At 41.1% G+C, this 27,546-nt stretch overlaps 1 protein-coding gene and 1 long non-coding RNA gene across 12 annotated transcripts in view; one reads left to right on the top strand and one right to left on the bottom strand.

Moving 5' to 3' along the window:
* The window catches only part of CACNA2D1 (calcium voltage-gated channel auxiliary subunit alpha2delta 1), a 431,936-nt gene extending 429,475 nt beyond the window's left edge, over positions 1–2,461 (bottom strand). For 3 of the 8 annotated variants that reach the window (XM_040595292.1, XM_040595294.1, XM_040595295.1), the window contains exon 1: positions 1,118–2,448. In XM_040595292.1, coding sequence (XP_040451226.1) covers positions 1,118–1,212 — 95 coding nt within the window. In that variant the 5' untranslated portion in view covers positions 1,213–2,448. Of the gene's footprint in view, positions 1–1,117 lie in introns of all 8 variants that reach the window. The other 5 variants (XR_005828022.1, XM_040595297.1, XM_040595291.1 and 2 more) reach the window with 4 other exon arrangements.
* Positions 350–26,145, top strand: LOC121088762. Of its 4 annotated transcripts, XR_005828026.1 has the most exons (5): positions 350–691; positions 8,510–8,655; positions 19,414–19,586; positions 23,736–24,390; positions 25,696–26,145. It is a non-coding gene; the product is annotated as an uncharacterized LOC121088762 (long non-coding RNA). The 4 variants fall into 4 exon arrangements; XR_005828023.1 differs by having other exon boundaries at positions 23,736–26,145; XR_005828024.1 differs by lacking the exon at positions 19,414–19,586 and having other exon boundaries at positions 356–691; positions 23,736–26,145.
* The last annotated feature ends 1,401 nt before the right edge of the window (positions 26,146–27,546 follow it).

The raw sequence follows: 27,546 nt of genomic DNA, 5'->3' as shown, positions 1-27,546 counted from the left end.
CATTAAAGTGAGTCATCCACTTAAAAGTTACCTACTGGTAGCTTTAACCCAGATTCAGGAACTAAGGTAAGTGCTTAAAAAAAAAAAAAAAAAAGTGAGAAAGAGAGAAGAAAAAGGAAGAAAACACCATCACTAGTACATCGCGTTTTGGCGTGGTGGGTTTGGTTTTTTCCCCAATCTGTAGGCGATGCTCCAATATGATGCATTGGCTTATTTTTGCCTTTCTTTTATTGCACGCTTTCGTTATGCGATCTTTGCACTGCTCCGGGCAACACTTTCACGCTAATACGTACGCAGTGCTTTAAAGATTTCTATCTCAGGGCCAGACGTACAGCCGCTTGCAGCGAGAGCAACGCCTACAGCTCCCGCAAAGGTGCCTTCGCGGCGGCCGCGTCCCCGCAAGGCCGGCGCCGGAGGGAGCCGCTCTCCAGTTGTGTGGCTTTAAGCAGGCGAAATCCCCCCGGGGTGGCCCACGCGTGCGCACAGCCGGCACCCACCGGCGGCCACGGGTCGCGTACAAGCCCCGCAACTGTCACCAAAGCCCTGCAACTGTCACCGAGCCCTGCGACTGGCACAACACCCGCGGCGTGCGCTGGAGCGCGGCCAGGGAGGAGGCGGCTTCAGCACAAGGCTCCGAACCCGCCCGCCCGCCGCAGGACGGCGAGGAAATGTGCCTTTTGCTCGGATTTTGGTAAAATTGCGAAAGTTTTAATTTGGGGGTGTGGGGGTGTGGGAGAGGGAACGGCGTTAAGAGTCCAGCCAGGCTGAAATACCCGTTGTGGGAGGAGGGGGCGGGCTCTGTCACTCGAAACTTTGCTCCCGGAGCGGCGGAGCCCCGGGGTGCGCGGGCGCGGGGCGAAGCCCTCCCCTCACGACTGCCGCCGCCGGCCGTCACCGGGGCGCGCTCCCCCCCGCCACCACCGCCCCGGCGGGGACCTCCGCTGCCGTGACTCTTTCCCAAGGCAAAGCAGCCGAAATCCGGCCGTGTTCCCTCGCCGCCACTTCCCGCCCGGAGTTACTTTAATCCCCGTTGTACGCCGGCCGGCGCCGCGCCCCCCGCGGCACAGAGGGCCGCCCCCGCGCCCCCCGCCCCGGCCCGGGCCCCGCGGGGACTTACGTGGTGGCCGAGGGGAAAGGTCCCTCCGAGGAGTGGTTCATCACCAGGGACTGGAAAAGTGTCAGGCTAAAGACTAGGAGCCAGCCAGCAGCCATCTTCCTGATCGAAGATCGATCCCCCTTCCCCAAGTCGGCGAGACGGCAGTAATAATAAATTCAATTACGGTGTGTGTGGCGGTGGGGGGGGCAGGCCGTTGTTTTTTAAAGCCTCCTCCGCTCCCCCCCACCCGCCCCCTCGCAGGAGGCGCAGCCCAGGGATGTGAGGCGAAGCGGGAGCGCGGCCGAGGGTGGGAAGGAGGAGGAGAAACGATGGAGATCTGTGGGTGGAGAGGGGGGAAGAGGAGAAACGGAGATACTCTACTCTCCGCTACTCCAGCAGCAGCTCCGGCTTCATCTGATCCGCCGCCATCAGGGCTACTTTTGTAACAGATCCCCGCTCGCTCCGTCTGTGTCTGTGCGTCTCCTTCCCCGATTTATTCCCCTGATTGCAGAGCAGACTGAGGAGGAGGAGAGAGGCAGGCGGGGTGGGAGCTGCTGAAGGGAGAGGAGGAAAGAAGGGGAGAGAGAGTTGGCGACGGGCAGCTCGCTCCCGGCTCCTGCCTTCCCTCCGGCGGCGGGGGGAAGCCGGGGCGGGGGCGGGCGCGGGCCCTGCGCGGCCGCGCTCCTTACAAGGCAGCGAGGAACTCCCGGGCCGGGCCGGGCCGGCCGCCCCCGGCGCCGCGTGCCGCACCTCCCCGCCGCCCGCACGCTATTTTTAAAACAGCTTCGTGCCTTATTTTAATCCCCCCTCCCCTCCTTTAAGCGGCAGCCTCACACAGCCCGTGTGCCACCAGTCCGGGCTGCATTTTCAAATATATTGTTGACCGTGTGTATATATAACACTCCACAGGGATGAACGCCGCTGTGCCGGCCGGTGGCCGTGGCGGCGCGGCTGGGCGCGGAGGGCTGCCCCGCCGAGGGGCGCCGAGCGGAGCCGGCCCGGCCGCCCCCGCCTTGCGCAGGGTCCCGTCCCCGCCGGTCCCCCAGCACTGGAGGGATGCGGGGGCACGGCGGGGAGCCCTCGGGCTGCATCCCCGCCCCAGGCGCATCTCCAGCCTAGAGCGCAATTCCAGATCCCTTTGAAAATTCAGAGGACAAATCCCCTCCTCTCCCTGTCCTTTATTTTACCCACGTTGACACGTGCCAGTCTCTGTGGCAACTATACGTGCTTGGTACGAATGGAGAAAGTAACCCAGGAATATATTTCTTAGCTTATTTACTAAAGCAATTAAAAGTTCAGTGACCATTTTTATTTGCTATTCGATCTGTGGGTTATTATTTTTGTTTGGTTTTCTTTCTTGTTATGCGTTTACATATTCTTACGTATTTAATTAAGTACAATTATATGATTATATTTTAATATCTTTAATTAGTCCAACAGGTGACAATGAAAGAGCAGACCCAGTACTCATGTTGTTTTCATCTCCTTTCTACTTAAGGGCGGCATCATCTTGAATGTATTAACTCACAACAGTTTCTATAAACCAGAGAAGTGTTCATCTCTATTTTAAAAGTGGCAAAAGGACCAAAGCTGAGATCCACAAATGAAGAATTGAGTGCTCACATTTGCCCAGGCATGAAGCCAGCGTGATATTTCAGTTGCAATCTGTAAAGCATGCAGTCAGTCATCTACATTGTTTCTGGATTGGAGCTGGCGCTTCAGAGCTGGTGGGAAGAACTCCCAGTTGTCTTCACCTATCCACCTACCTGTATGTACGTAGGATTCAGGGTTTGGATACAAGTCCAAAATAGCAATTTTTAAAATGATACCACAGCCTGTAGACTCAAAACAGGCTGAAGGGTATCTGTAGCCCAGCTTTTGTAGGTCTCCATAGGTTTTACAGTTTTGCCACATCAAGTGGCAACACAGCTCATCTGAGCATCCCTGCTTTCTTAAGAGGGGTGCAGAGGCACCGATGGCCTTTGCTGCGATGGGTAACTGCAGAGTCGTGGGCATGTGACACAGCGGTCCTGCTTCATAATAGCATGTATCAAGATGACATCCAGGGTGGAGAAGACATTGGGGAGTGGAGTAAAGGTTTGGAGAAATGCACAGAGGAAAGAAGCTTGAAATGTGGGGTACTTCAAGTTGCACAAGGCCATGACAAATTTACTTCTTAGAGTGTCATTTAAGGCCTCACCTCACCACACTGTTTAAGGGTAGTTTATCCAGTATCAAGAGGACATCAGTTCAGTTATAAGCATGAATATTCCCAAAAAAACACTGGTTCGGCTCCTTGATAGTACTCTGAAGGTAGGCACAAGTTCATGCATAAACTCTGCTGAGATCCACACACTGGATGTTCTTCTGTTAGTTGTACACCAGAACACCTAAAGCCTCGCAGTGAACAACACTCCTTCAGAATAAAGGATGGAAATGCCCGACCTGGCTGCTTCCCTACCTGAAGGATCCAGCACTTCCCCATGTCATCTCTGCTGAACAGAAAAATGCTCATGTTCAATTCCCAGCTGTGCTTCCCCCAGAGGCCCACACACTGCTCGCCAAGCCATGGGCACTGAACTGGGAAAGAGTTCTCTCGCACTGAAGTGGGCAAATGGAAAAGGATGCACACATTGGTTAGGGCAGGAGAGGGTACAAATGACTGTGCAAGCCCACATGGGAAATGGTTTCAGTAGGTGGGAATAGCAAGACCACTCTCCCTCAGATGTGCCTTTTCAATATAATCTAGGAGGGACTAAGAAAGATCAAAGAATGATAATGTAAAATAATAAATAGAAAAGTATAGGGTTACACAGGAATGTTTTTTTCATCATTAGTACAATTTTCTGTAAACCTGCATTTCTGACGCTGCATCCATCATTTATAGAGCTCCTTAGGGCAATAACTATTTCTACTAATAATTCCAACAACAATAACACATGGCTAGCAATGCAATGGTGCAATGCATGGGTGGGTTGGCACCCCACCTAGTACGGTAAGGTCTGGATTGTGACTGTTTCACCAGTACTAGTACACTGTAATGATAGCTGAAATGTGAAAATTATGCTAGAGAAAACATCGCTATGTTTTAATATAGCAATGTTTGAAGCATCAAATCTACTGTGCTATTTACAACTGCGTAACAAGGCTCTCTGCAAGGTAATCCTACAGTGAACGCTACTTACATGCGAGTGAATGCCTGTGGAGCTCACTGAAACCCGAGGATGAAAGAAAGGCGAAAAGCTATCTACATATGGCTCCTGCGTGGAAGAGAAATAGACAGGTTAACTCCAAACAAGCCAGCTGAGGTTCTGAGGAACAGCCAGGGCTGGAAAAGGGAGCTTGGCAAGGGCTACCGATGTGGCATTCATGGGAAGATTCAGATCTGTGATATACGACTCAAGTTCAGCTTGCAAGCTTTACAGGATTTACAAGCAAACTTGGACTGGAGCCCAGTTTTGAGAAAAGCTGGTCTCAAATAAAAGTTTTCCTTCAAAATTAAGTGAGGCTTGAAGCTGGGATTTGAATTTTTGACTTTTTTTTAGTCTGAAACTTAGGAAGCCAATGCCACCCTGAAGCACGGGGAAGAAAAGAATGCAGGGGTTACTCCAGAAGTAATGTGTTAGTTATTAATTACTCACTATTTTGTTTCACCTAACTATTTATGACTTAAAAATGCATTTATATGCCAGGTATTTAATAGAGATGCAGAATGTTTAGATATGTTGATCTCATCCTACAAACATCCATAGATATGAGTAATTGTACTCAAATGAGTTCCCACTAGCTTTGACGGGAAAGTGTGATTGACTTAAAGCATAATACTAGCAGAATTAACTTTCCTGCTATTTCTTCATCCTCCCATAAACCAGAAAAAAAAAAAAAGAGCACAAATGTAGTTTCATCATGAAATTTTAAAAAGCCATTAAAACCTCCTAAGCAATCAATTCCTTTCCTCCTTTGATGATTATATTATTTCCCTACACAGTCACATTTCAAACAATATTTTAAACACATGGTTTGTACTTCACAGCAATGTTGTACTGGAGATATTCTTATAATTTATCTGTGTTAAGGTTCCTAAAGATCTGTTACAGCTGACAAGTGTTCTTTTTTAAGCACTTAAATATAGACTTGAATGACAAACCATGAAAGTAAATCTTTCGTCATTCTTACTTCACCTCATTCTAAATTTATGTCCTGTCATGTCTGACCAAGACCTTTCTGTGAAGGAGCACAGGAATGATAGGGGCTGGTACAATGAGAGGGGTCTTACAGAAAGCTTGCTTTGCACCTACTTGGTAGACTTGACAGTACTGCGCTTATGGTTGGACTCAATGATCTTAAAGGTCTTGTATTCTATGGTTCTGCTGAAATTACTGGGAAGCATTCTATTGACTGTGGTGGTCCATAAATCAGAAATAAAAAATCCTATTGCAGAAATACAAAATTTATTTTGCATTGAAGGCTTCTTCTCGGTTCAGTGTATCAGTAACAAGTATTAATCCACGATCAAGCCTTTCTCTTTAATTTCAAGTTCTGGATATATTATTTACATTTTCACAAATTAGTTATCCTATTGCAAATCCAGCATAAGAGACAAATGAGTGGGGCCTTCTGTCTCTCAAAAATATTTTCTTAAAAAATATATTGGGTTAGAACCAGATTCAAATTTTTATCATTATGGTTTTATACTTGTATATAAACTCCTCCTTCAATAATCAGCATTGTCATAAAACTTTTGGAAAACAGTGGCAGTTTAAGACTTAACATACACAGTCATTGCAGCACTTCTATGAATAGTTACCATGCAATGACAAAGTGTCTTAAGTGTCTTTTTTGGGGGGTTATATTCAATAATTAGGTAGTGGCTGTTATTCTTGCTGGTCCTAATCTGCAGTGTGTTAGGTACAATTCATCTTGTGGTTGGGATGACAAGTATTTTGCTAGATGGAACCACAGATGTCATTCAGTTCAGCCAAAATGTGCTTGCTGAAATACTGCAAAAAGTATGACAAGGTCTTAATGCATGTCCAAAGAAGAGCAACAAAGCTGGGGAAGGGTCTTGATCACAAGTCTGATGGGGAGCGGCGGGGGGAACTGGGTGGTGTTCAGCCTGGAGAAAAGGAGGCTGAGGGAAGACCTTATCGCTCCCTATAGCTACCCGAAAGGAGGTTGTAGCGAGGTGGGGGTCTCTTCTCCCAGATAACAGGCAACTGGATGAGAGGAAACAGCCTCAAGTTGCACCAGGGGAGGTTTACATATTAGGAAAATCTTCACTGAAAAAGTTGTCAAGCACTGGCACAGGCTGCCCGGGGACATGGTGGAGTCACCATCCCTGGAGGTATTGAAAAGATGTGTAGATGTGGCGTTTAGGGACATGGCTTAGTGGTGGGCTTGACAGTTCTGGGTTAATGGTTGGACTGGATGATCTTGAAGGTCTTTTCCAACCTAAACAATTCTATAATTCTATGATAATCAATGCCACGGTGATACCAAAATACCATTTTGTTCTTGGCATCTAGTATCTTTATGTCTGTGTGTTACACAGGGCAGGAGCAGGTAATCGTACTGAATAATTCTCATTCTGTTTCCTTGTGCAGGACTGACTAGAGAGCGCAGGCAGCCTGATCTCAATTTCTAATTTCAGGGGAAAAAACCTTATTGAAGGCTGCAGCAGATGGAAATGCAGGATCCAGCCTGCTGCAAGGGAGCTGAATTGTTTTACATATTTGAATTACATATCATTTTATATTGTAAAAACTTTGTGAGCTATATCCAGCAGCAAGATAGTCAACGTTGTTTTGTTCTCACCCTTGTTTTTATTCACATTTGAGTAAGCATGCTGCATCTAGTACCAAAACTTTCCCTATCTGATATAATTTTTTTTTCTTGTTATTGTCAGGTTTGAGGAAAACATTCGCCCTAATTCTAGTCATGAGAGCAGAGATTATGCATTTTCACACTGAATGTTTCTTTTGTTTGGTTGGATTTTTTGACACTGCTGTTAAACCAACAATAATTTTAGGAGAGTTTAATACTGAAACTTAGAGCTCAGCATAGTAAATATTCTCTCTGTGAATACCAAAGAACACTATGTTAAAACAAAGTGCCAGGCAGGTAAAACTTCAATCATTGTGCTGGTTTTCACTAGGGTAGAGTTCATTTTCTTCATAGTAGTTAGGATGGGGTTGTGGTTTGAATTTGTGCTGGAAACACTGTGGATAACACAGGGGTGTTCTCATGTTCTCGTCACCGCTGAGCAGCTCACACGGCGTCAGGGGCTTTTCTGCATCTCACCCCATCCCACCAGCCACCAGACCGGGGGGCACAGGGAGCTGCGGGGGGACACAGCCGGGACAGCTGGCCCCGACTGACACACGGGATAGTCCATACCGTATGGTGTTATGTCACTATATAAAGTGGGGGAGGAGGAGCAAGGGGAGGGGTGTTTGGAGTGATGGTGTTTGTGTTCCCAAGTCCCCGTTACACGTGACGGAGCCCGGCTCTCCTGGGGATGGCTGAGCACTGCCTGCCCATGGGAAGCAGTCAATGAATTCCACATTTTGCTTTGTGTGCAGACACAGCTTTTGCTTTACCTGTTAAACTGTCCTTATCTCAACCCTTGAGTTTTCTCACTTATACTCTTCTGATTCTCTCCCCCATCCCACTGGGGCTGGGGGAGTGAGCAAGGGGCTGTGTGGGGTTTAGCTGCCAGCTGGGGTTAAACCACAACACCCATTTAAGGAGGAAGCATAATGCAAAGTTTATTAAAGTATCACTGATCCTGATACATCTACGCAAGATATTGTAGCACTATGTGGAGGTAGTTCTTTGGTCCTGAAAGTCTCTATGTTCATTGCAGTATTATTATTATGCTTCTGGGTTTGGAAGGAAAATTAACTTTTTAGTTCAAGAGTCACTGTGTTGTATTTCACAGCGTAATGTAGAAGTGCTTGTTGTAAATCTCATATTGATGTTGTGACACTAGTCACAGAAAACCATAAATGTCAGTAATCTTGCTGGAGAAAACCTTCAATTATAAATGTTAAACTGTGGTACGTTCAGAGCTTGTGTAGAAATATAACTTCTAAGAACACTCTTATACAAGTAACATATACGTTTTATATAAGGATGTGATTAAGTGACACAGTATTTTTGTACAACCTTGTCTATCTTCCACCCAGCCCCTAATCTATTTTAGCTTAGTTTATTCTATCCCTTCCATTGACTTGAAGCAGATACAGTTCTTTCTTGAAACCAAAAGTATGTATGTATTTCTTTTTTTTCCTCCTAAATCAGGCAATTTCCCCCAAAATTTTCACCCTGTGAGACTCATCCTTACACCAGTAGAAGCTTTTCTAAATGTAAGAATGCTGCTTTCCTGAAATCTGATATCTTGCAACTTTATAGGTCTAAAAAAAGAGTACATCGTCCCACTGGAAGGAAAGGACAGCTGCTCCCTGGGATAGCAAACCGAATAATCACAGCAAACCACTGTCAGCCAAATGCAGTGAAGCCACCTCAATTTCTCATATCTGCTTAACCTCATCAACCAGGTGATTATGAAAGCTGCATTCAGAAGTTATTGTTGAGATTTTATTTAGCAATATTTCTGAAAAAGAATGAGTACTATCATGCTGCCCAGCCACAGACACTGCTTTTAGAAATTTAACAGGATGAGCTAAAGCTTAGTAGGAAAGTTGTATCTGACTCCCATCTTTTGGGAACATGGTTATTACTGTTCCCATTCTGTACTTGGTGAGATACACACGGACTACCTTCAAGAATAAAAAGATTTCTTTTGTCTTATCCAATAAGTAACAACAAGTACTGTGCTCTTAATTAAATGACTGTTGTGTAAGTGACTTGTGTTTCCAGCTAAGAATGACAGCCTGAAAGCATGTGAGTGTTGGTATCTTTGGACAAGGGATCGTGCATGAATGAGACACGGTATTTGTCAGAGAATTGCCTCCAAGAACCATTTACAGAGTGGCCTCTGCATTCAGTGTTGGATCATCAACCTCCTGATGCTTTTAATTCGACAGCTGGGAAAAACTAGTGATGCCAGCTCCATCTGTAGTAGATCAACACAGACCAGCACCTCCACAGAAGGATGCATCCCATCCTAAAATAGGTGGCTGAGATGGTATCGGTATCCCGTTTCGTCTGCTTTGCAAACTATTAGTGAATACAAAAATAACTTAGAAGGAATGCGGGGCAGGGAGAGGATAACCAAAAAAAAAAAAAAAAAAGAATACAGGGAAAGTAAGAGTTAAGAACAGGAAAGTACAAATGAGGAAGGAAGGTTGTGCATGTGGAAATGAAGACAGAACAATAATGTATCATAAAAGGAAGATAAAATTTTTAAAAGGAGCGAGTGAGATGGAGAAATGTAGAGTGAAACAAGAAAACAGGAACACGAGGAGGAGAAAAATTGATTAGGAAGATGAGATGGTAAGGGGAAGGAAACAGTGTTGAAAAGGAAAAGAAGCAGGTAAGCAGGAAGAGTAACAAAGAAGAAAAAGGGGAAGAAGAACACTGGCAGAGGTTTGGTCTAAACATACTGGTGCACACATGTCCACTTATTATTAAAAGATCGCAGATTAGGAATCATAATGGTAAAAAGAAGACACACATTCAGCAAGTCTGTCAGTATGCCTGGGGAGCACACTGCAGCGTGCTGTGACATTGCCGTGGCCACGCTGTGCTGGATCAGAAGCCAGGCAGGCCCGTTATCTGGGATCAGGCCCATCCAATATGTTTTGCCCCTAACGAGAGATTATTAGCTCAGCTAATGGAGGCCACATAGCTTCTGGTTTAGGAGCACAAGAGCCACTGCTTGTGCTCAGGGTGAAGGCAGAACTCTCTCCTGTATATTTCAATATACCTCAGCCCGATCATACAGCATCTGCTACATATTTTACACCAACTGCAAAAATTACTTAAGGTAAATTTGAATCTCTTGTGCACCCATATTTTCTAATGAGAGAAGCTAATGGGATAGATGGTAGACTTTATGGCAAGTACTCTTAAGAAATAATAAAATAACAAATAAATATTTATAATATTCCTTCTCCAATCAAGCCTAAGGGCAGATAGGTTCTCTCATCTTTCATGGTTTCTTAAAAATCTTTAATTGGCAGTTCTTAAAAAATTCCAGTTCAGGTTTTAAAGTGACAAGTCAAAAGATAAAAGCAGCTGTAGGTAAAGTTGCACATCTGATCAGCCCCTGTCTCTATAATTAAAGTGAGGGAATGGATTTTAAAGTTACATTTCAAGCTTCTGCTATCATTTTTGCAGCAAGTGAGTATTTTTACATTGTCTAAAAGTGTAAAGTGTTTTGTGTTTGCCCATAGTATCTGTATGGGTCTAATTCTTTCCAGAATCACGCTCCATTAAACTATGTGACAGTAATGTCATTTGTTCATATAGGTCAATACTCCTTCCGTTGTCCAAACTATTTCAGCCATAATGTATCAGTGTGGTATCGTTAAGCCCCCTTGTAATAAATGGCTCTACGCAGTCTGCAGTGCCATGCAAAGCAAATAGGGCAGCTCTGTACAATTCACTCCAAATGCTGGGATTAGTTATGTTTTAGACTTCATATTGCACTTGCATATGTTATTAATTACTGCCACTCCCAATTTAATAGCTGTTTCCATAGTAACTATGAGATTTTTTAAAGGTGCGAAGGGAAGTAAACTGAGTAGTTGGTTTGGTTTTGGTTTGGTTTTTTTTTCTAGAAGGAGGACAAAGAAATCTGACAAAACATATATGTGTCTGTATTTGTATATATAAACATATATTTATATACAAATATATGTTTATAAATCTCCAAACTCTAAGCAGTGCAAGATAAACAAAAAGTAATAACAGAGAGGATCATGGATGTTTTCAGAAACCAAGCTACTTAAATATTCAATTATTTAAATTAACAATCTGCTCTCACTTAATCCTTTCCAGTTTAATCCTAGTTTGCACTTTTTGGTACAATCTAGAAAGTCCAGTGAAGTCAGAGTACGTGCAGTGCAAGTAAATGTGGAGTTATGTCTGTCTCCAGCATCACAGATTTGCTAAATACACTACCAGAGGCACTGGCTTAGAACTAAAAGTTTTAAAAACTTAGGTCCCTATTGTTTGAAAGAATGAAAACCTAATCATAGACTTAATATTTTATGTGAATTATAAATTAAATGCATGACTGTGTCTCCTCCAAATGAAATACAGCTTTTTACGTCTGCTGCCCAGCACATTTACCAGAACAAGAGCAAAGTGTATCATATCAGCTAACGCACCCAGTACCTGTTATTATCTTTGAGTCATCTCTAAATTCTGTCTTCAGACAACACTTGCTATTGGTTAAGAAGTATTCTGAAAACATCTAGGTAGCATGTCCTGCCAAGTGGAGATATGGAGACTTTAATATTTACTCTCATATCAGAAAATAAAATAAAAATAAAAGCAATAACTGAGAAATTATAAATTATTGCAGCTTGAAACTACTGTGGGGAAAAAAAAGGTGAGAATTATTTTGATATTTCAAGATGATATGCTGAAGTAACAGAAATATTTCCTTTTCAAAGGACTTTTCAAGTATTTCTTTACATTTATAACAGTTGTTCTTAAAGGTAATTAAAATTGAAAGAGGAAACAGAGAAAATATGTTTATTGCCAAAATTCACATTTTCTTAAAAAGATAAACACCCTTCACTCTGGGAAACTACTAGCACTATTTCCTGTAAGTAAATGTGAAGATCACTTACCATACTCTAACTCTTAAAATGTCATATGAAAATTATAACAATCTGAGCTGCATTTCCATCAACAGTTGTGATACAAAATGTGTCTTTAAAAGTCCAGTTCTCTCTGCCTTGAGTACAGAAAGCCTTTCCCCCACTTTGAAATGCAGATGACTGACTCCAGGAGTACCACAGGAATTCTCCCCTTTTTACTACCAAGGGAAGCCCATTGTCAAGTCCCCCATGTGCCCATCTGTGCTCTGGGAGTGAAATGGGAGCCTTTGGAAATGAATAAGCGTTTGTCCTGTGCACTGCTGAAATGCTGGTTTCAGAGTTTTAGTAGGTTAGGAGTGATGCCCATGTTGTGACTAACCTTCAGAAGGGTACAGAGCACCTCAACCGCTTATGTTTAAAATTGTCATCCAAACATCTAGCTAAAGCACACAGTAGGTAATAATAATACAGGATATAATAAAATAATTAAGCATATGGAAATAGAATCTTTTTTTAAAAAGGGGGGCTCTTAATGTTTCGCAGGATAAATCTGGACTGAGAGTTTTCCTTTTATAACACAGATCAATGTTTCCCCAGCGAGCAGGGAAATTCCTGTAGGACCTAAGCATGTTCTGCCTCCCACGCGACACTTTGCAGCAGAAATCCTCTTTGAGGAGAAAAAGTTCCTCTCCATAAGAGGCTACTGCTATTTTCTCATCTGCCACCTTGAACTGGATGCCCACGTGCACAGCCCTTGAGCTGCACCACATCTTACATGACGTCCTGTGGAAAAGTCACCTTGCCAACTCCCCAGGGATTGCCTGAGACCAGGCTAAGGCACCTGCTAAGAAAAAGCAGCAGCAGCAGTAGATGGGGCCACTGTTCATTATTCCCTGGAAACAGAGTTCCTTTGTTTCTTTTTGACCTTGGAAACTTCTTCTGCCCTTGTCTAGCCTTTTCTTCTGGCCAGTCTCCTGCGGTCTGCATTCTAGGCGTAAAAAGAGATGAGAGGGAGATCATTTCTGAAAACATGAAAAGTCTTGGGAAAACATTGAGAGGAGGACATAACCTTGAGAGTACCCGAGTAAAGGAGGCAGATAACCTAATGCAGGGTCAGAAAAATGAAAGGAAAAGGATTAATTAAAATGTACTAAAAGAGTTTTGAAGATGAAAAAGAAGTATAAGTGCTAAGTATTTTTCTTTGTAACAGAAGCTCAGCTGAAAATCAATGGGGAAAGCATGGCTTTTCTTTGAGTGATGATTTCCATATTAATATTGTGATAGCATTATGCAATAGTATATAAGACAGATTGGGTAAACAAAGGCTGTGACCAAACATTTCAGCTTTTCCCCCACGTCTATTCAAAATAAAACTGGCAGAATGTCACACTGTAGGCTTGTCCTTGATTTGTTTCCAGTAGAACATTAATTGATGTGTTCCCATGTTTTGATATGTGATTTACAAGCTCTATAACTCAAAGGGTGATTACAGCCAGGCTAGCAATCTGGATGCCAAGCTTCATTTCAGTGAACTGTCCTGGGTATTTCACTCTAGAAATCATGCCTTTCTAAATGTGTGGGAGACAATATTAAGCAGTGGCAATCAACAGTAGTTTTCTGTTGGTGTAGCGGGAGGGAGTATTTTGAAATAGCTAGTGCATCTGCTTGGTAGCTATTTTTCTCTCAAACTGGAAAAATCTCCAATGTTTCAAACAGAATACTCACAAAATACCCAGAAATCCAGAAGTCTTCACTAAGAACATTCTGTATTTTTTTTAAATCTGGTTGGTTTGTTTCTTTTTTAAAGCAATCAAAATGAATAGAATATATACAACCAGGAAAAAAAAAAATCACCCCAACCCAAACAAAACCCCAATTTTCTTCCCCTAGTACTTCAAAATTGCTTTGCAAAACTCATGGTAACCCAGAAATTTCTGAATTACAGTTTAATTCCAATACAATCTACAGTGGCTCAGCTGTGACCCCTAAATAGCAAGGTTATAATGGGAACTGTGAAAAATTCAAGCCCATTATTGTAATACCCTGTGTTACTATAATATTATCTCTCCATTTCATGTTTCATGTAGTTTTCTAATATTATTTCATTTGGTGAAAGATGCTTAACAGAAATAAAATTGGAAGCAAGTTGTAGAGAGTTTGTGTGTCAAAGAGAAAGTACTGTGATTGTACGTTTATTTGACCAAAGGCTACTTCCAGTACAGCAGCTTTACAGGTTAATGTCTCTTTGTTATAGATCATTTCAGCTCACACATCAACATTAGCCAGAAAATGGCATTAGGATTGAGTAGCAGGGTACTAGAAGATGGGTAAGGCACACTGCTATAACTTCGCAGTGAAAACTGGCACATATTAGCCAAAAAACTGTGGAAGCAACCAGCAGCAGTAAATTGGTGATAGCAAAATGTTTAATATATTGAAAACACAAATGCTAGTTCATCATTTCATACATAGAACCTGCTGTCTGAAAACTGGCTATAAAGAATTTGCTTTATCCAACTTTTAGGGGAGCACAATTGCCCTCTTTTTACCAGTGGGATTCGTTGTCACTTCACTGGGATCCTATGCCAGTGCAATCCTCTTTTCAGCCCCCTTTCAGGATTTGTTGCAGAGTCACTGTTTATGGAGACACTCTTTTACTAATGCCTTTTGCAACAGGTGCAACTGCCTATGTGCAGGAGAGAGGTTGAGTCTATTACTTCTTGTACAAACTCATCTATTTTGTTTCTCATCATGGTATGTGACTGATATTTCAGTGAAACATTTAATGATGTGAAGAATACTTGTTCTTAGTATATATACTTTCTTCTTTTCTTTTTCATGTGTTGTTTTATCCATATAACTTTGCACTAGAAAGCCAAGCACACCTTAGTGTGGGGTCAGAAGGAGAGTGGCCCAGCCTGAGGCTTTTCAGTCCTTCAGGCAACATGAAATTTTGATGTGGAAGCAAAGTGGCTTCTTAGCAGATGAAAGAGCTTATGAGAGTTTAAGTAAGGAAAAATAAATGGAAAGTAGCAGTGTAGTTTTGATGTGGCAGGGAGAGTGGTATAACTCAAGAGAGGTCAAGTTTGGAAGACAGGGCTAATGGGAAGAAAGTGGACTTTGCAGAAGTTCAGGGAGAAGAAATGAGACTAAGAATTTGTGGGAGGACATAGGAGGCTGTATCTTTCCCTGATACTTCTAGTAAGCATATTGCTATGTCTGAGAAATGAAGTTGCTGCCCTTGGCCTTCATTTCACACATTTAACTGGTCTTTAGTTATCTTTGAATTGTACCTTGCATGGAAAGTCCTGGATATTGGGTAATGAAGCCCTTAAATTTACTAAAGATTCTGTGGAAATTACAACATAGAGAGGGGAACATATCCAGAAATAATTGCAGCTTTATGTACACTGTGTCCAATGGTCCACCTCCTCAAGCACTGAAGTTTGCTTCAGTTTGTATCTAGCTGAGCAAATGAAGATGCAAATAACCAAGACCAGGTCATCCTGTGGCTTAGAGCTTCCTGCCAGCTGGAGATAATAGAATTAATTTCTGCCGATTCTGCTGTATGAAAGGAGGATGCTAGGAGTTAGCAAAACATGCTCAGAAAACACCATGTTCCTGAGGTCAAAAAGTTGTAGAATAAAACAAGAATTGTCAAAAATCAAACTGAAATTAAAAGAAGAACCAGAAGTTTCACTACTTTCATAAAAGAGAGGAGCGGAGGCATTATACAATGGGGTTAAGGGAAAAGGTGAATTAGCTATGGCTATTTTAAAATAGAATTTTAAAACAGGTAAAGAATAGATTTGAAAGAGAAAAAGTGAAATGTTGAGGTAAAATGTTGGTTGAACAATTACCTTAAATATTAAAGACTTATTCCATGTAATATTTTCATTAGTAATCTTGGCGTTAAGTATGTCAGCCCACATGCAGCCAACAAACCTCAGAAGTCCTCTGTCCCCCTTAGATCAAACACAGAGGAACCCAACCCTCATTTCCACTCCATATTTTCTGATGCTTGCTTAAAGACAGGTAGATAAACTTTTGTCCACCACCTTCTCAAAAAGATAAATTTCTCAGGAGTGGAGAAAAGTCAAAGAAATACAGGTGCTTCTTTTTTTTTTCTCTTTTTCACTGATTCTTGGCAGAACAAAATGCTCTCTGACATAAGTTGTTCAGCCCTTCTATCCTGATTGTTTTCTAGCAAAATATTTAAACAATTTGACTTTCAAATAGATAAATTACCATTGATACTATTTTGGGGCAAGACAGTTGTTTGGTACACTTGAATGCTAAGTCAGCTCCTGGGCTATGTAAGCAAAGGTTGCTAAGATTCAGCTATAAACTGACATTCTTTCAGACTGATGTCAGAATGTGACATTCAGTAATATCAGCTGCAATCTTCATCTCATTTTAAAACTGATGTGTGAATTTATGCAAGCCTAGAGAAGGATGACCAGTTAGCTTTGCTTCAGAGGGATTAAATGGTCAGAGAGGAATTGCACGCTTACACTAAAACATCAGGAGTTATAAACTGTTAGTAACAGCCTCTGTCAGAGCAAGGTGTCCTCTCAGGAGAGCTATGGAGACTCAGACATTTCCCTTCAGACAGAATTTTCATATGTGGTTTTGTTCCAGGTAAGTATTAAATCCCAATCCTTAAAAATGTCCCACGCAAATAAAGCAGTAAGCTAAAGCCAGCTCAACAGTGGTTTGATTTTACATCTAAAATGTTAACACTGATGAGAAATGCAAATGCAATACTGAAGCAGTATCACAATTGGATTGAATTTGCTAAGTGTTTTGGAATTTTTGCTGAAAAAAAATGGAGGAGTATATTTCAGAATATGTGTAACATTTAATGCTCCACTCTGTGCTCTATTTTTACAACAGCTGAAATAAAATTCGAATGATTTAACACGAGACTTATGTAACTACAAAATTAACTAAAATATTTTTATTTAAATGGAAGAATTAAAAAAATCTTAATTTTACCCCGCAGCTTGGGCATTTTTCAGTTTGACCTCGTCTAATTGTTTCTCTGTCAGTCAGAGAATCTCGCATTATTCACTCAGCTCTTTCCCTGAAATGATCTTCCTTGTGATGTATGGCAGAATTAGAAATGAGGCTACCTCTAGCCTTCTGTAGGCAGAGGAACAAACCCAATAAACTAAAGATCCCGAAGCCAAAGGAGGAATAAATGAGCAGAGAAAAAAGATAAAAGAAAACCAACCAACCAAAAAAAACCCCAGAAACAACCCCAAACAACATGCAGTACCTTAAATTACCATTAAAATGTCAAAAAGCTCTTACTATGGGTTGGGTTTCACCCCATTAAGAGGTTTTTATTGTTCAGGCTGCAGGGTTTTTTTTATGATAGGAAGTATTCAGGGCAGGTTACCGACAGAAAGAAATAGGGTGACTTCTGTGCATTGGCCTCACTGCAGTGTCTGCTGGGGTTGGAGGCAGTTGGTGGGGAAGCCCACCCTGGGATGGACAGGAGAGGACTCCACGTGCTGCACTGTGCATGAGCTCTCCTCTGCTCCTGCCTTGCACGTCCCATTGTCCAGCATGTGGCTTTATTAATCATTTGCTCATTTTGCAGGAACCAAGGAGAAAATTGGGAAAGATGAGCGTGTTTCTTTGCAAACTCAAGGCCAAAGGAAGAAAGGAGACGAAGGGCTGAAATAGAATCTGTAATTTACACAGCTGCAGTGCCACAAAGGCAGGGGGATGGCTAATACTTTGCTTTTCCTCATTGCTTTCACTTTTTTTCTACTTTCTAACTCTTATTTTTTTCTACATTGGAATTTTTTTTTTCTGTTGACAGCTCAAATCACTTACCCAATGGAAAAGTAAAGAATAATATGGGGTAAAATTTGGAGACAGATAGCCATGGATGTGCATTGTCTCACAAGCAAAAGGCATTTTATTTTGTGAAAATCCTATACAACATTCATCAGTTTTGGAGCTTATTTTATATGCTGTTATGTGTTAACTTTACAATAGAAAAAAATCTATTGTATTTGCAATTTTGGTTTTTTATTGTACTTGAAGTTTTATTGTGATGCCTTGCAATTGTAGGATAATACAGTGCTATGATAGCAAATATTCTATCATATGATTTCACAGGGACACTGTGAAAAAGCTGTAGTTATAAAATTCTATCTGTTCCATTAAAAATGTGTTGGAACTGTTGCCTGTTTCTTCTATTTAGATACAATTTTTTTTTAATTTTTTTTTTGGTAAAGCAGGCTTTTTTGAATTTGTTTATTTGTGCAACATCCACCCTAACAGTCACCATGTAAAGCCAATATATTCTAGCCTATGAATTACAATTAAAAAAAAGAATAAATAACAGATGTTTCTAAGTATAGTAGAATAGACAATGGTTGATAGCTGAAAGGAAAAATTCATTAAGTACACCACAGAGATCTTTGTCTACAGAGGTAAAATTTTTATGTGCTGAAATTTATTTATTTGTTGTTAATAATCGTAGAATAGTTTGGGTTGGAAGGAACATTTAAAGATCATTTAGTTCAACCCCTCTGCCAGGGACAGGGGCACCTTCCACTAGACCAGGCTGCTCCAAGCCCCGTCCAGCCTGGCCTTGAACACTTCCAGGGATGGGGCAGCCACAGCCGCTCTGGGAAACCTGGTAAAGTTTCTCACCATCCTCCTAGTACAGAATTTCTGCCTTATGTCCAATATAAAAATACCCTCTTCCAGTTAAAAATTGTCACTACAGGCCCTGGTAAAAAGTGTTTCTCCATCTTTCTTATAAACCCCCTTTATACATTGAAAGGCAGCAATAAGGTCTCCCTGGAGCTGCCTTTTCTCCAGGCTGAACATCCCCAACTCTGTCAGCCTGTCTTCACGGCAGAGGTGTTCCCAGCCCTCTGATCATTTTCATGGCCCTCCTTTGGACTCGCTCCAACACATCCACATCCTTCTTGTACTAAGGACCCCAGAGCTGGACGCAGTACTCCAGATGGGGTCTCATGAGAGCAGAGTAGCAGGGGAAAAATCACATCTTTCAACCTGCTGGTCACACTTCTTGTGATGCAGCCCAGGATATAGTTGGCTTTCTGGCCTGCAGGTGCATATTGCTGGCTCATGTCCAATTTTTCATCCACAGTATCCCCAAGTCCTTCTCTGTAGGGCTGCTCTCAATCCACTTCTCCTCCAGTCTGTATCGCTGTTGGGAATTGCCCCGACCCAGGTGCAGGGCCTTGCATTTGCCCTTGAACTTCTTGAGGTGAATAATGTTAATTGTCTGTTTTCATGGTCCTGAAAAAAGGTGCCTAATTCCTGGAGCCTTTAGTTACACTGAAGGAAGTCAAAAGCTCCTTTGAATAAAGGCTAAGGTCCTCAGGTCTACGTTTCTAAGCTCTGTTCTTCCAGCGTGGTACAAATCAGAAGAAAAAATGGTTTAAGTAGATACTTGGAAAAATCTGTTGACAAAGAAGCTTTGATATATAACCATTAACACACCCCTCTCTTGGCTTTTGGGTCTTGCTGTGGTTTTGGTTTTTGTTTTGTTATGAAATTATTGCTATGAAATATTTCTGCTTGTAGGTTCTTCTCAGCCAGCATTTCTGGGGATTCATGGGATAAGCATAACTTAAGGCTGTTTCAGTTACCAGAGCGACTAAACTTATTCCCAAACACAAAACGTGGCCTGACGTCAGAGTTCAACAGTGTCCAGCTGGCCACAGCTCAACCCTGGGAAAATTTTTTGCAGATAAGAGGTATGTCCCAAGAAGTTCAGAGAAATGCAACTGGTATAAAACCCCAGATGTGAAGCCCAGAGCAATGCAACCCCCAGTCAAATGCTGAAACGATGCTGATTTAGTTAATTTTCATTGCTGCGTTCATCAGTGCATGTAGCTTTTGCTAACAGGTTTCCTGTTCAAACACTGTTAGTGTTAGGAAATGTTTAATGATAGAAATTTGTTAATGCTGTGATTTGAGAAAGCCTGAACTGATGGCAGTGGCTTTCCCAGAGGATGTGGCTAAGTTATCACTAGGGTAATTTCTAGCTTGTTTGCTGGCTTTTAGTAGAGTTTCCTGATGGCAGCAAATACATGGCAACTTTTATATTGGTACTAGTCATGGCAAAAATAAATTTTTATTTTGGGAATAAAATTTTCCCCAGGGAAAGGAAGGATACCTGTGCTCATTTTAGTTGAGTCTTGCTAGTAGAAAGACTTAGCTTCTCAGTGGATTTCAGATGATTTTAATTTGAGTTTAGGCAGTTTTTTCCCCTACCCATTTATTCATCTCCTTACAAAAGAGACTCTCTGGGTTCAGAGGCAAATGGCAAGTTACTACTTCTATCTCCAGCTAGCAAAAGTTAATCTCACTATTGCCAGAAAGAGCGTATCCTCCTAACATGGGTGCCTCACTGAGACATCTGAAGTAATATTACATTAGTCTGAACCAAAAAGGCAGGGATTAAGTCCGAGCAGTTTACATATTATCCAGTAAATATATCCTGGGATCACGCATTAAACCATGAAGATAAAATAATTGGTCAGGTAGTTCCTATATGAGTTCTTCTATACTGTATGTGTAATATTGCTTACAAGCTCATCTCACTGTTGTGCTGATATGAACAAAATTTACTATAAGGCATACGTATGGTGGAGAAGTATGAGAGAGCCGTGGGAAGATGGAGAAAACACACAATGGGGACTGAATTAAGGTTGCAGAGGTGGCTTTTGAGTGCTTGACTCTGTAACCTTTGTAACCTTAATAATGTCATTTTAATGCATACTATGTTTTGTTTAATGCTTCTGAGTAGCTACATTTGGAATGAACTCCACCACCTGCACTGAAGGAAGCAACTCAATAGGTCCTGACCCAGCATGGCCTGTTGTGATCAGCCTGTGTAAGGTCACACGCATCACCCTTAGCCCTAGAGCTGATGACAGGGTGCAGAAAAATTCTGTCCTCTGTTTCGGGAAAGCCTAATTGCTCACTTTGTCATGTTGATCTTGTAACGTGTCTCCTGCTCCTACTGCTACTCAGTAATTTTCTGCATAGAAATACCCTCTGTGCACTGTCACCATTCACTCTGTGACATGGTGGAAGTACTGTACAGACTATTTCTGTTGGATTTCACTAGGGAATGTTATTTCTCCCTGGAGCTGCTTCCATCAGCTTCATGCTATTTCTGTCTCCAAAGAAACAATTCTAAGCAGCACCCTTCCTACTGGTATCAATCCTTTCCCCTCCTCCCTCTCAGAGCTGGCAGTCATAGTTGACCCTGTGCCAAATTAAAACTCGAGAGGGTTACTATCCAAAGCATTTGATATATTTTAACGCTTCAGGATCCTTTCACTGTAATTTCATCCTATACTTGAGCAATGCGTTGCTCAGCTCCTGAATTGCCCCAATTCAATGTGCCCAGCATCCCGAAGCACTGCACTTGTGTGAGGGCAGCTCTGTCAATTAGAATATCAGTCTATGACAGCAGCATGCTATTACGACTTTATGGTCTTAGATGTCCTGAGTCAGTACAGCAGTGGTTTAACAAGCTGCATCTTTCTCTGCAGTCCTGTGGGCCATTTGCTTGGATACAGAGAGGGGAGGGGGGATGGGAGGGGGATGGGAAGGACCATTAACCTTCTCCATGCCTTGGATAGTCCTGAACTCCATGAGTAGAACCCCAGCTCTAGTCTGAATCTAAAAAGCAGCATTTAACTTTCGTGATCTCCTCACCATTACTTTGAAGGCCATTTTACTTAATTAGAAAAATGCACCCAAATTATGTCCACATCACTGGCATCATATGTTACCCTCAGTGGCCCCACAGAAAAGAGAAACATCATTAAACATAAACTCTCTTTCAACAAATGCTATCCTGTCAGCAGTTATTTCATGCAATGTTATCTTCCTTTCCTCCCTATTTACCTAATGACTTGGTGTTGTTATTTATACTACTTCTGTGTTGATTTATCCTACCACCATATGTTCACTTACTTTAGATTTGATGATAATCATCTTTTGTGGTACATGCACTTCCATGTACTAATTATTGCTGAGATGCAGTTGTTCGGTTTTCAGAAATGAAAAGGCAATTTCTTTGTATTTTTTTATCATTCAGAAATACAGGCTTCTTTTGCAAAAGAAGGGGGAAAAAAAGTTTTTTTTTTTAAAAAAAAGATTAATCTTTAAAATAACATAGGAATACAAAAGAAGTAAGAAGGTGAAACAAGAATAATCTGTGAAATATTCTCCATTTCTAAAACTTTGCTTTGATAGCTCTGACTGCTAAATGTAACTGTTGTATAATTTCAGAGGATATTCAAATAGATTGCAGAACCTATGACAAGAAGAAAACATCTAGGCAGATCTTAAGTATATACTTAATGGTGAAAAGTAACAAATAATTGCTGTTATACTATTGTTATCCAATCGATAGTATAGCTCAGACTATTCCTGTATATGTTGTATTACATTATGCTAATATTTTAGGAATCGTAAGCCAGCTGGCTGATACAATGGTCAAAGTGGGTTTTGTGTGGCATGAAAATTCATAACTGATGATCTTCACGGGGGTTTTGTATTCTGCATTCACTCCATTTTGCAGGATGGAGTGCCAAAAATGAAGATTTTAGGTCTAGAGAAAAGGGTGCTCTTAATTCATTGATTCACTTTGCAGAGGGACAGGAAATCTTTTAGCCAATGTTTTTTTCATAATCCCATAAAACCTGTCCTTTAGCAGAACAACACATCAGAGATGAAAGCCATAGAAAGCCACTTCTTTCCTGACTTTCCTGTGGAAGGAGTGAGGGCATACCACTTTGGCTGGTCACACATTTCTGAAGAATTTGATTTGTATTGATACATTCGGTTCCTTGTGATGTTACCCGGGAATTTTTAATTGCTCTGCAGCAGCCATCAGAACTGCAGTATCCTTGATGAGTCTCTTTCCTTCACTGACCTAGCACTAAACAAGCTGCCTTTTGTATACCAGACTGCAGGCTGCATCAGGATGTATATATTAATATCTTGATGTTGAAAACCGTACCCTCAGAACAGAAAGGAATCAAAGCTGCAAGGACTAATTGAGAACCTGAAACACCTGCCTCTGTTTTGTCTACAGAGGAAGTTTAGAGAAGCACTCTACCAGTCAAATCCCATATTTAATCACAAAGGGTTTTAAATAAATTAGTTTTGATCCACCAACCAAGCTGAAAAACATTGGGAAATATTTTTATTTCACCCAACTGAAATAAAAATATTTTTTTAACAAAAAAGACTGTAAATGAAACATTTTGAACCCCTAAAATAAAGGAATAAAACTTCAGCTTTAGTTTTATTTCAAAGTGTAAAATTAAGCTTGGAAAGGAACCCTGTTTCGAATAATTTATTTTTGCACATGTTGAAAAGAAAATATTTAAAATAATAGAAATTTAAATTTGTGTATCAGGGCTGAAGTTGTTTATAAGTTCAGTGCAGATGTCTGTCTATATTTGGCCTATCTGAAACTACAATTTTTGAGAATTATATATTCACTGATCTTTTTTATTCAGATCTCATATAGCACAAATATTATACGGAATGGAAGTTTTAGTACCTCTAAAAATGTGGCTAAACCAACTTTTTTTTTTTTTTAGGGGATTAAAAGATTGAATTTCTTTTTACTCTTCAAATGAAAATAAAAATCATCTTTAGTGTTTTTACTTCTAAGGATTCTATGGGTACCCATTCTTTCAGTCATGGCCTGTGATCCTGTGGTTTGTGCAGTCACGTTATTATTGTTATAGCTGACTATAAACATGACTCAGTAAACTTCTGAGCAAAATATGACTACACCTAAGTAAGTGGTTATCCAAATGTTAAATGTTTCGAATCAGTATGTTTAACCTTTCTGATTTCATCATTTTTAGCGTATCTCCTAGCAAGAAGGGGAAATGTTGGCTTGTCTGTGAGATGAAAGAATGCAGCTTCAGAGCCCAGGCAACGTGCATCTCTGAAAGAGAAGGGAGGAACCATCAACGTCTGCATCATGGAGACCACTGACCACAATCCCCACCCAGCTCTTGCCAGAACAGCATCTCTCAACAGCATCCAAGGAAATGTTCTCCGTGCTGCATGTGTGACCTCACAGAAACACAAGCCTGAGAGCCTGCAAGATGCAGGAGCTGGACCTCAGCTCTTCCATCTCCATCCATAAAACCAAACTGCTGGAGGGCTGTGCAGAGCTGTGGTTTGCTCCCCAAAGCTGCTCACATGTGGTGTAACCCGAGCACCAAATAATCTTGGACTGGAAAGATACACATGCAGTAAACTCACCTTGAGAAAATAATTTCATCATTGAAAAATTTGCACATCCAAGATTTTGCACAATTCAAAGGAAAGATATTTTCATAAATACCCGAGGATTTGAGGGCTGGCAGTTGTAGTATTTGTAGAGTTGTTTACAATAATGCTTTTGGAATAAACTTCTGGATTAATCTTTTCTTCCATAAAACCTACAGGAGAATTCCCCAGTTTCTCCATTCTCTGAGGCATAGAGTTGGGAGGAGAAGATTTTCTACTTTGGTATGATAACCAAGATGCTCTTAAACATGAAAGTTCCTAAAAACAGTTTTAATGTGAATAATATTTTAAATCAAGGGTGACATTTTTACTTTTGTGCTCATGATATCATTTGTCAGATATTTTTTTCTCTTCTTCATTAACTAATTTAGAGAGGTGTTGAAAGCTTTTTGTAAAAGTAGTATGTGTCATATCACTTGGATGATAATGCTGAATTTCTTGCAGAATTTCATATAACGACTGCAGTCGTATATCGTCGTATAGCTCTGTTCATTACCTGAATAGATAACAAAATTGCCCTTCAGCCATCACGGCTCTTGCATCTTTGAAACACATGTGTTGATGGTTGAAAGATATCTCAGAATATCCGTAATGAGCAAAAAGCCTGATCAGAGAAGTGGGTGGTATCCTATTCACTGAGGTGTTACAGGCATATAATCAATAGGGCTTGGAGGACAGAGGTCATTTTTATCTCCTAAATTATCTTGTTCATTTATATGTGAATCAGACATTCATTAGCATTTAAATATTTTTGACATTTAAGACACTCCCCTATTTCTATGAGATTTTGACACAGTTTCATTGAATATCTTTTTATAACCTGAATCTAGGAAATTATTTTAACCATTTCTACATATTCTGTCAGCTGTGGGTGAACCATCAAGGATTTAGAGCCTTGCTTGTACTTAAACACTCAAACGTACATGTTTACAAGGAGCTTAAGCCCTGAACAAGGCATTTACTGTTACATCTTTTTTAGAGGCAGTTGAGGAATCCTCTGAGGCAGAAAGCATGAAACTTTCTGTAACAGTGGCTGCTGCAAGCAACTTCCAAACCCAAGTAGGCAAGGCAGAAAAAGGAAGGAAGAAAATACAGTACTGTGTCTGCTTTAAAGGCTGGAAGCTGAAGGGAGTGTTTCAGCTCCCCAGAGGTCAAGGGAGGAAGCCTGCAGCAGACTACTTGAATGTTAAAACTTCTGTTTCTAGGTATCTCATCCCAGGTGTGAAACGACTCTTTATGCTGATTCAGATTTTACTGAGAGACCTAACGCCAGTAATAGAAAGCAAGAGAAGCCACAGAAAGGAAAACGACAAGTTACATCTTTATATCTGGGTGGAGTCTTGTATTTTGGACTTGATCTCTATCTGAAAATAGTTTTTCCTCAAATCAAGAAAGCTTCTCTGGGTGTCTGGCTAGCACCTGAGTGGAGGCGCTGTTATGCCAGGTGCACCGTTTGTAGCTGGGTTTCTGAAGGAGTGAGAAACTTCAACCATTTTAACAATGACCTGCTATTTTGTTTTATTTCAGCTTGTTGAACTACAGATTTCCTACAAGCATGAGTATCTACTTAAATTTGTATCTAAATACAGCTGAAGGCTTCTGTCAGGGCTGGCCCAAGACACCTGGTGCTTAGTTTACAGGTGTCTGTTATCACTTCCCCATGGTTAGGATCAGCTGGGGTTTGTGCAGAGGGAGCAAAAAGAAGCAAAAGGAGCACTTTTATAAGAAAAGACAAAGGAAACAGCTACAGCATAAAGACCTTGAAGTACATCAGCTGCAGCATCTCCTGAGAAAGACTTCAGCACGTTTCCTCTCATCAGCTACCCACTTCTCCCCCTCTGCCTGGCTACAGCTGTGCGAATAAAGCATTCTTTTCCCCTGAAAGTTCTGGAAATGAGAAAAACAAAGCACCTTTTGAGGTCAAGCCAAGATTTATTTTAGGTTCTTGGAGAATCAAGAGGTTTGGGTGTGTTTTTTTTTTTTTTTAAAAAAAACACAAACAATAAAACAAACCAAAAAAAACAACCCAAAATGCTCTAGCTTAAACAAAACATTACATTTGACAGGGAGGAAAACACTTTGTTTTCAAGCCTTGTCCTCTTAAAATAAGTGTCATAATGAAAACCATTTTGAATTGAAGAAAATAAACAAAAGCAAGCTTTGTTTTTTGGTTTGTTTGCCTTTTTTTTTTATTTGCAATGTCAGGCCTGTATGATTTTTTTTTATTATTCAGTTGTGTTTTAATGCAATTAGGAATTTTGTGAAATCAGTGCACATTTTGGAAATCTTTTTAGTGTTCCCACAATTGTGTTTTTCTTTGAAAATAATCCATCATAGTGGTCATAGGTTGCATTCACTTCTGGTCCACAGACCTGTGCTGCCACAGACACTGTTTCTAGCTGATCCAGTAACTGAAGTTCCCTACCAGTGAAAGCCCCCTTACCCACTACTTTTTTTTTCCCCCTAAAAAAAAAAAGCACCAAACCCTTCAATTTGCAGGACTTCAAAAGAAAACCGTGAAGTCTCTGTTCTAGAGTAATAGGGAACTTCTGGTCCGTCTTCTGACCTTTTGCCTCCAGTAACTGAATGTTTTTGAAACTGAAGTTCCTGCAGTACCTTGGTGAACTCCTGCTCTATGACCCTCTCTTCTTCACAGCATCCCAGAACTGGCTGCCTGCAGAACAGAGTGGGACTATCAAAACAGGCAACTAAATTCCCTTATCTCATTTTTAAATCCCCATTATAAGAACACAAATACACACATTTTTAAAAGCATTTAAAGCTAAATTAAAAACAAAACACCAACCAAGCAACAAACCAACCTTACTAAAAGGAACCAAGGAACTGAATCTTCAGTTCTCCAGAGGACGAGGGCAAACTCTGGTTGCTTCTAAGCCCACTACTAGGAGGTTTTTGTTTCCTGAGGTTCAAATACAGCCTGCCTCGCCTTTTTTCTTCAGGTGTGGAGCTCTGCATGCCGGTGTAGGCTTTTCTATCATCCTTATTAGTCTTATATGAAGCAGCTGTTACCTCTTTCTGAGCAGCAAGCAGGTTGCCAGACAGCCTGAGGGGCTAACCATCTGACATCCATATTTTGTTCACAATAGGTCCATGACTCATGCTTTCAGGGGAATACAGCGGTAGGTAGGTTTTGCCTCCTTTTGTGCGATGATAGATGCAGTTTTATTTCCTACTGCAGCTGGACAACCAGTACAGTAGCATTTCTTTTCTAAACCACCACCCCGCCACCCCCACCCCCACAAAAAAAGTATTTAGCTGCACTGTTTCATTTATTGGTAATACATGCTCATGAAACATTACACAAATAACATTTCTCTTTAGTACCTTACAATGAACTCACAGCCAGTTCAATTCAGG

This window comes from Falco naumanni, chromosome 5 (assembly GCF_017639655.2).
Source record: "Falco naumanni isolate bFalNau1 chromosome 5, bFalNau1.pat, whole genome shotgun sequence".
In the NCBI taxonomy this organism is placed as follows: domain Eukaryota; kingdom Metazoa; phylum Chordata; class Aves; order Falconiformes; family Falconidae; genus Falco; species Falco naumanni.
This window is presented reverse-complemented; position numbering and strand designations above follow the sequence as displayed.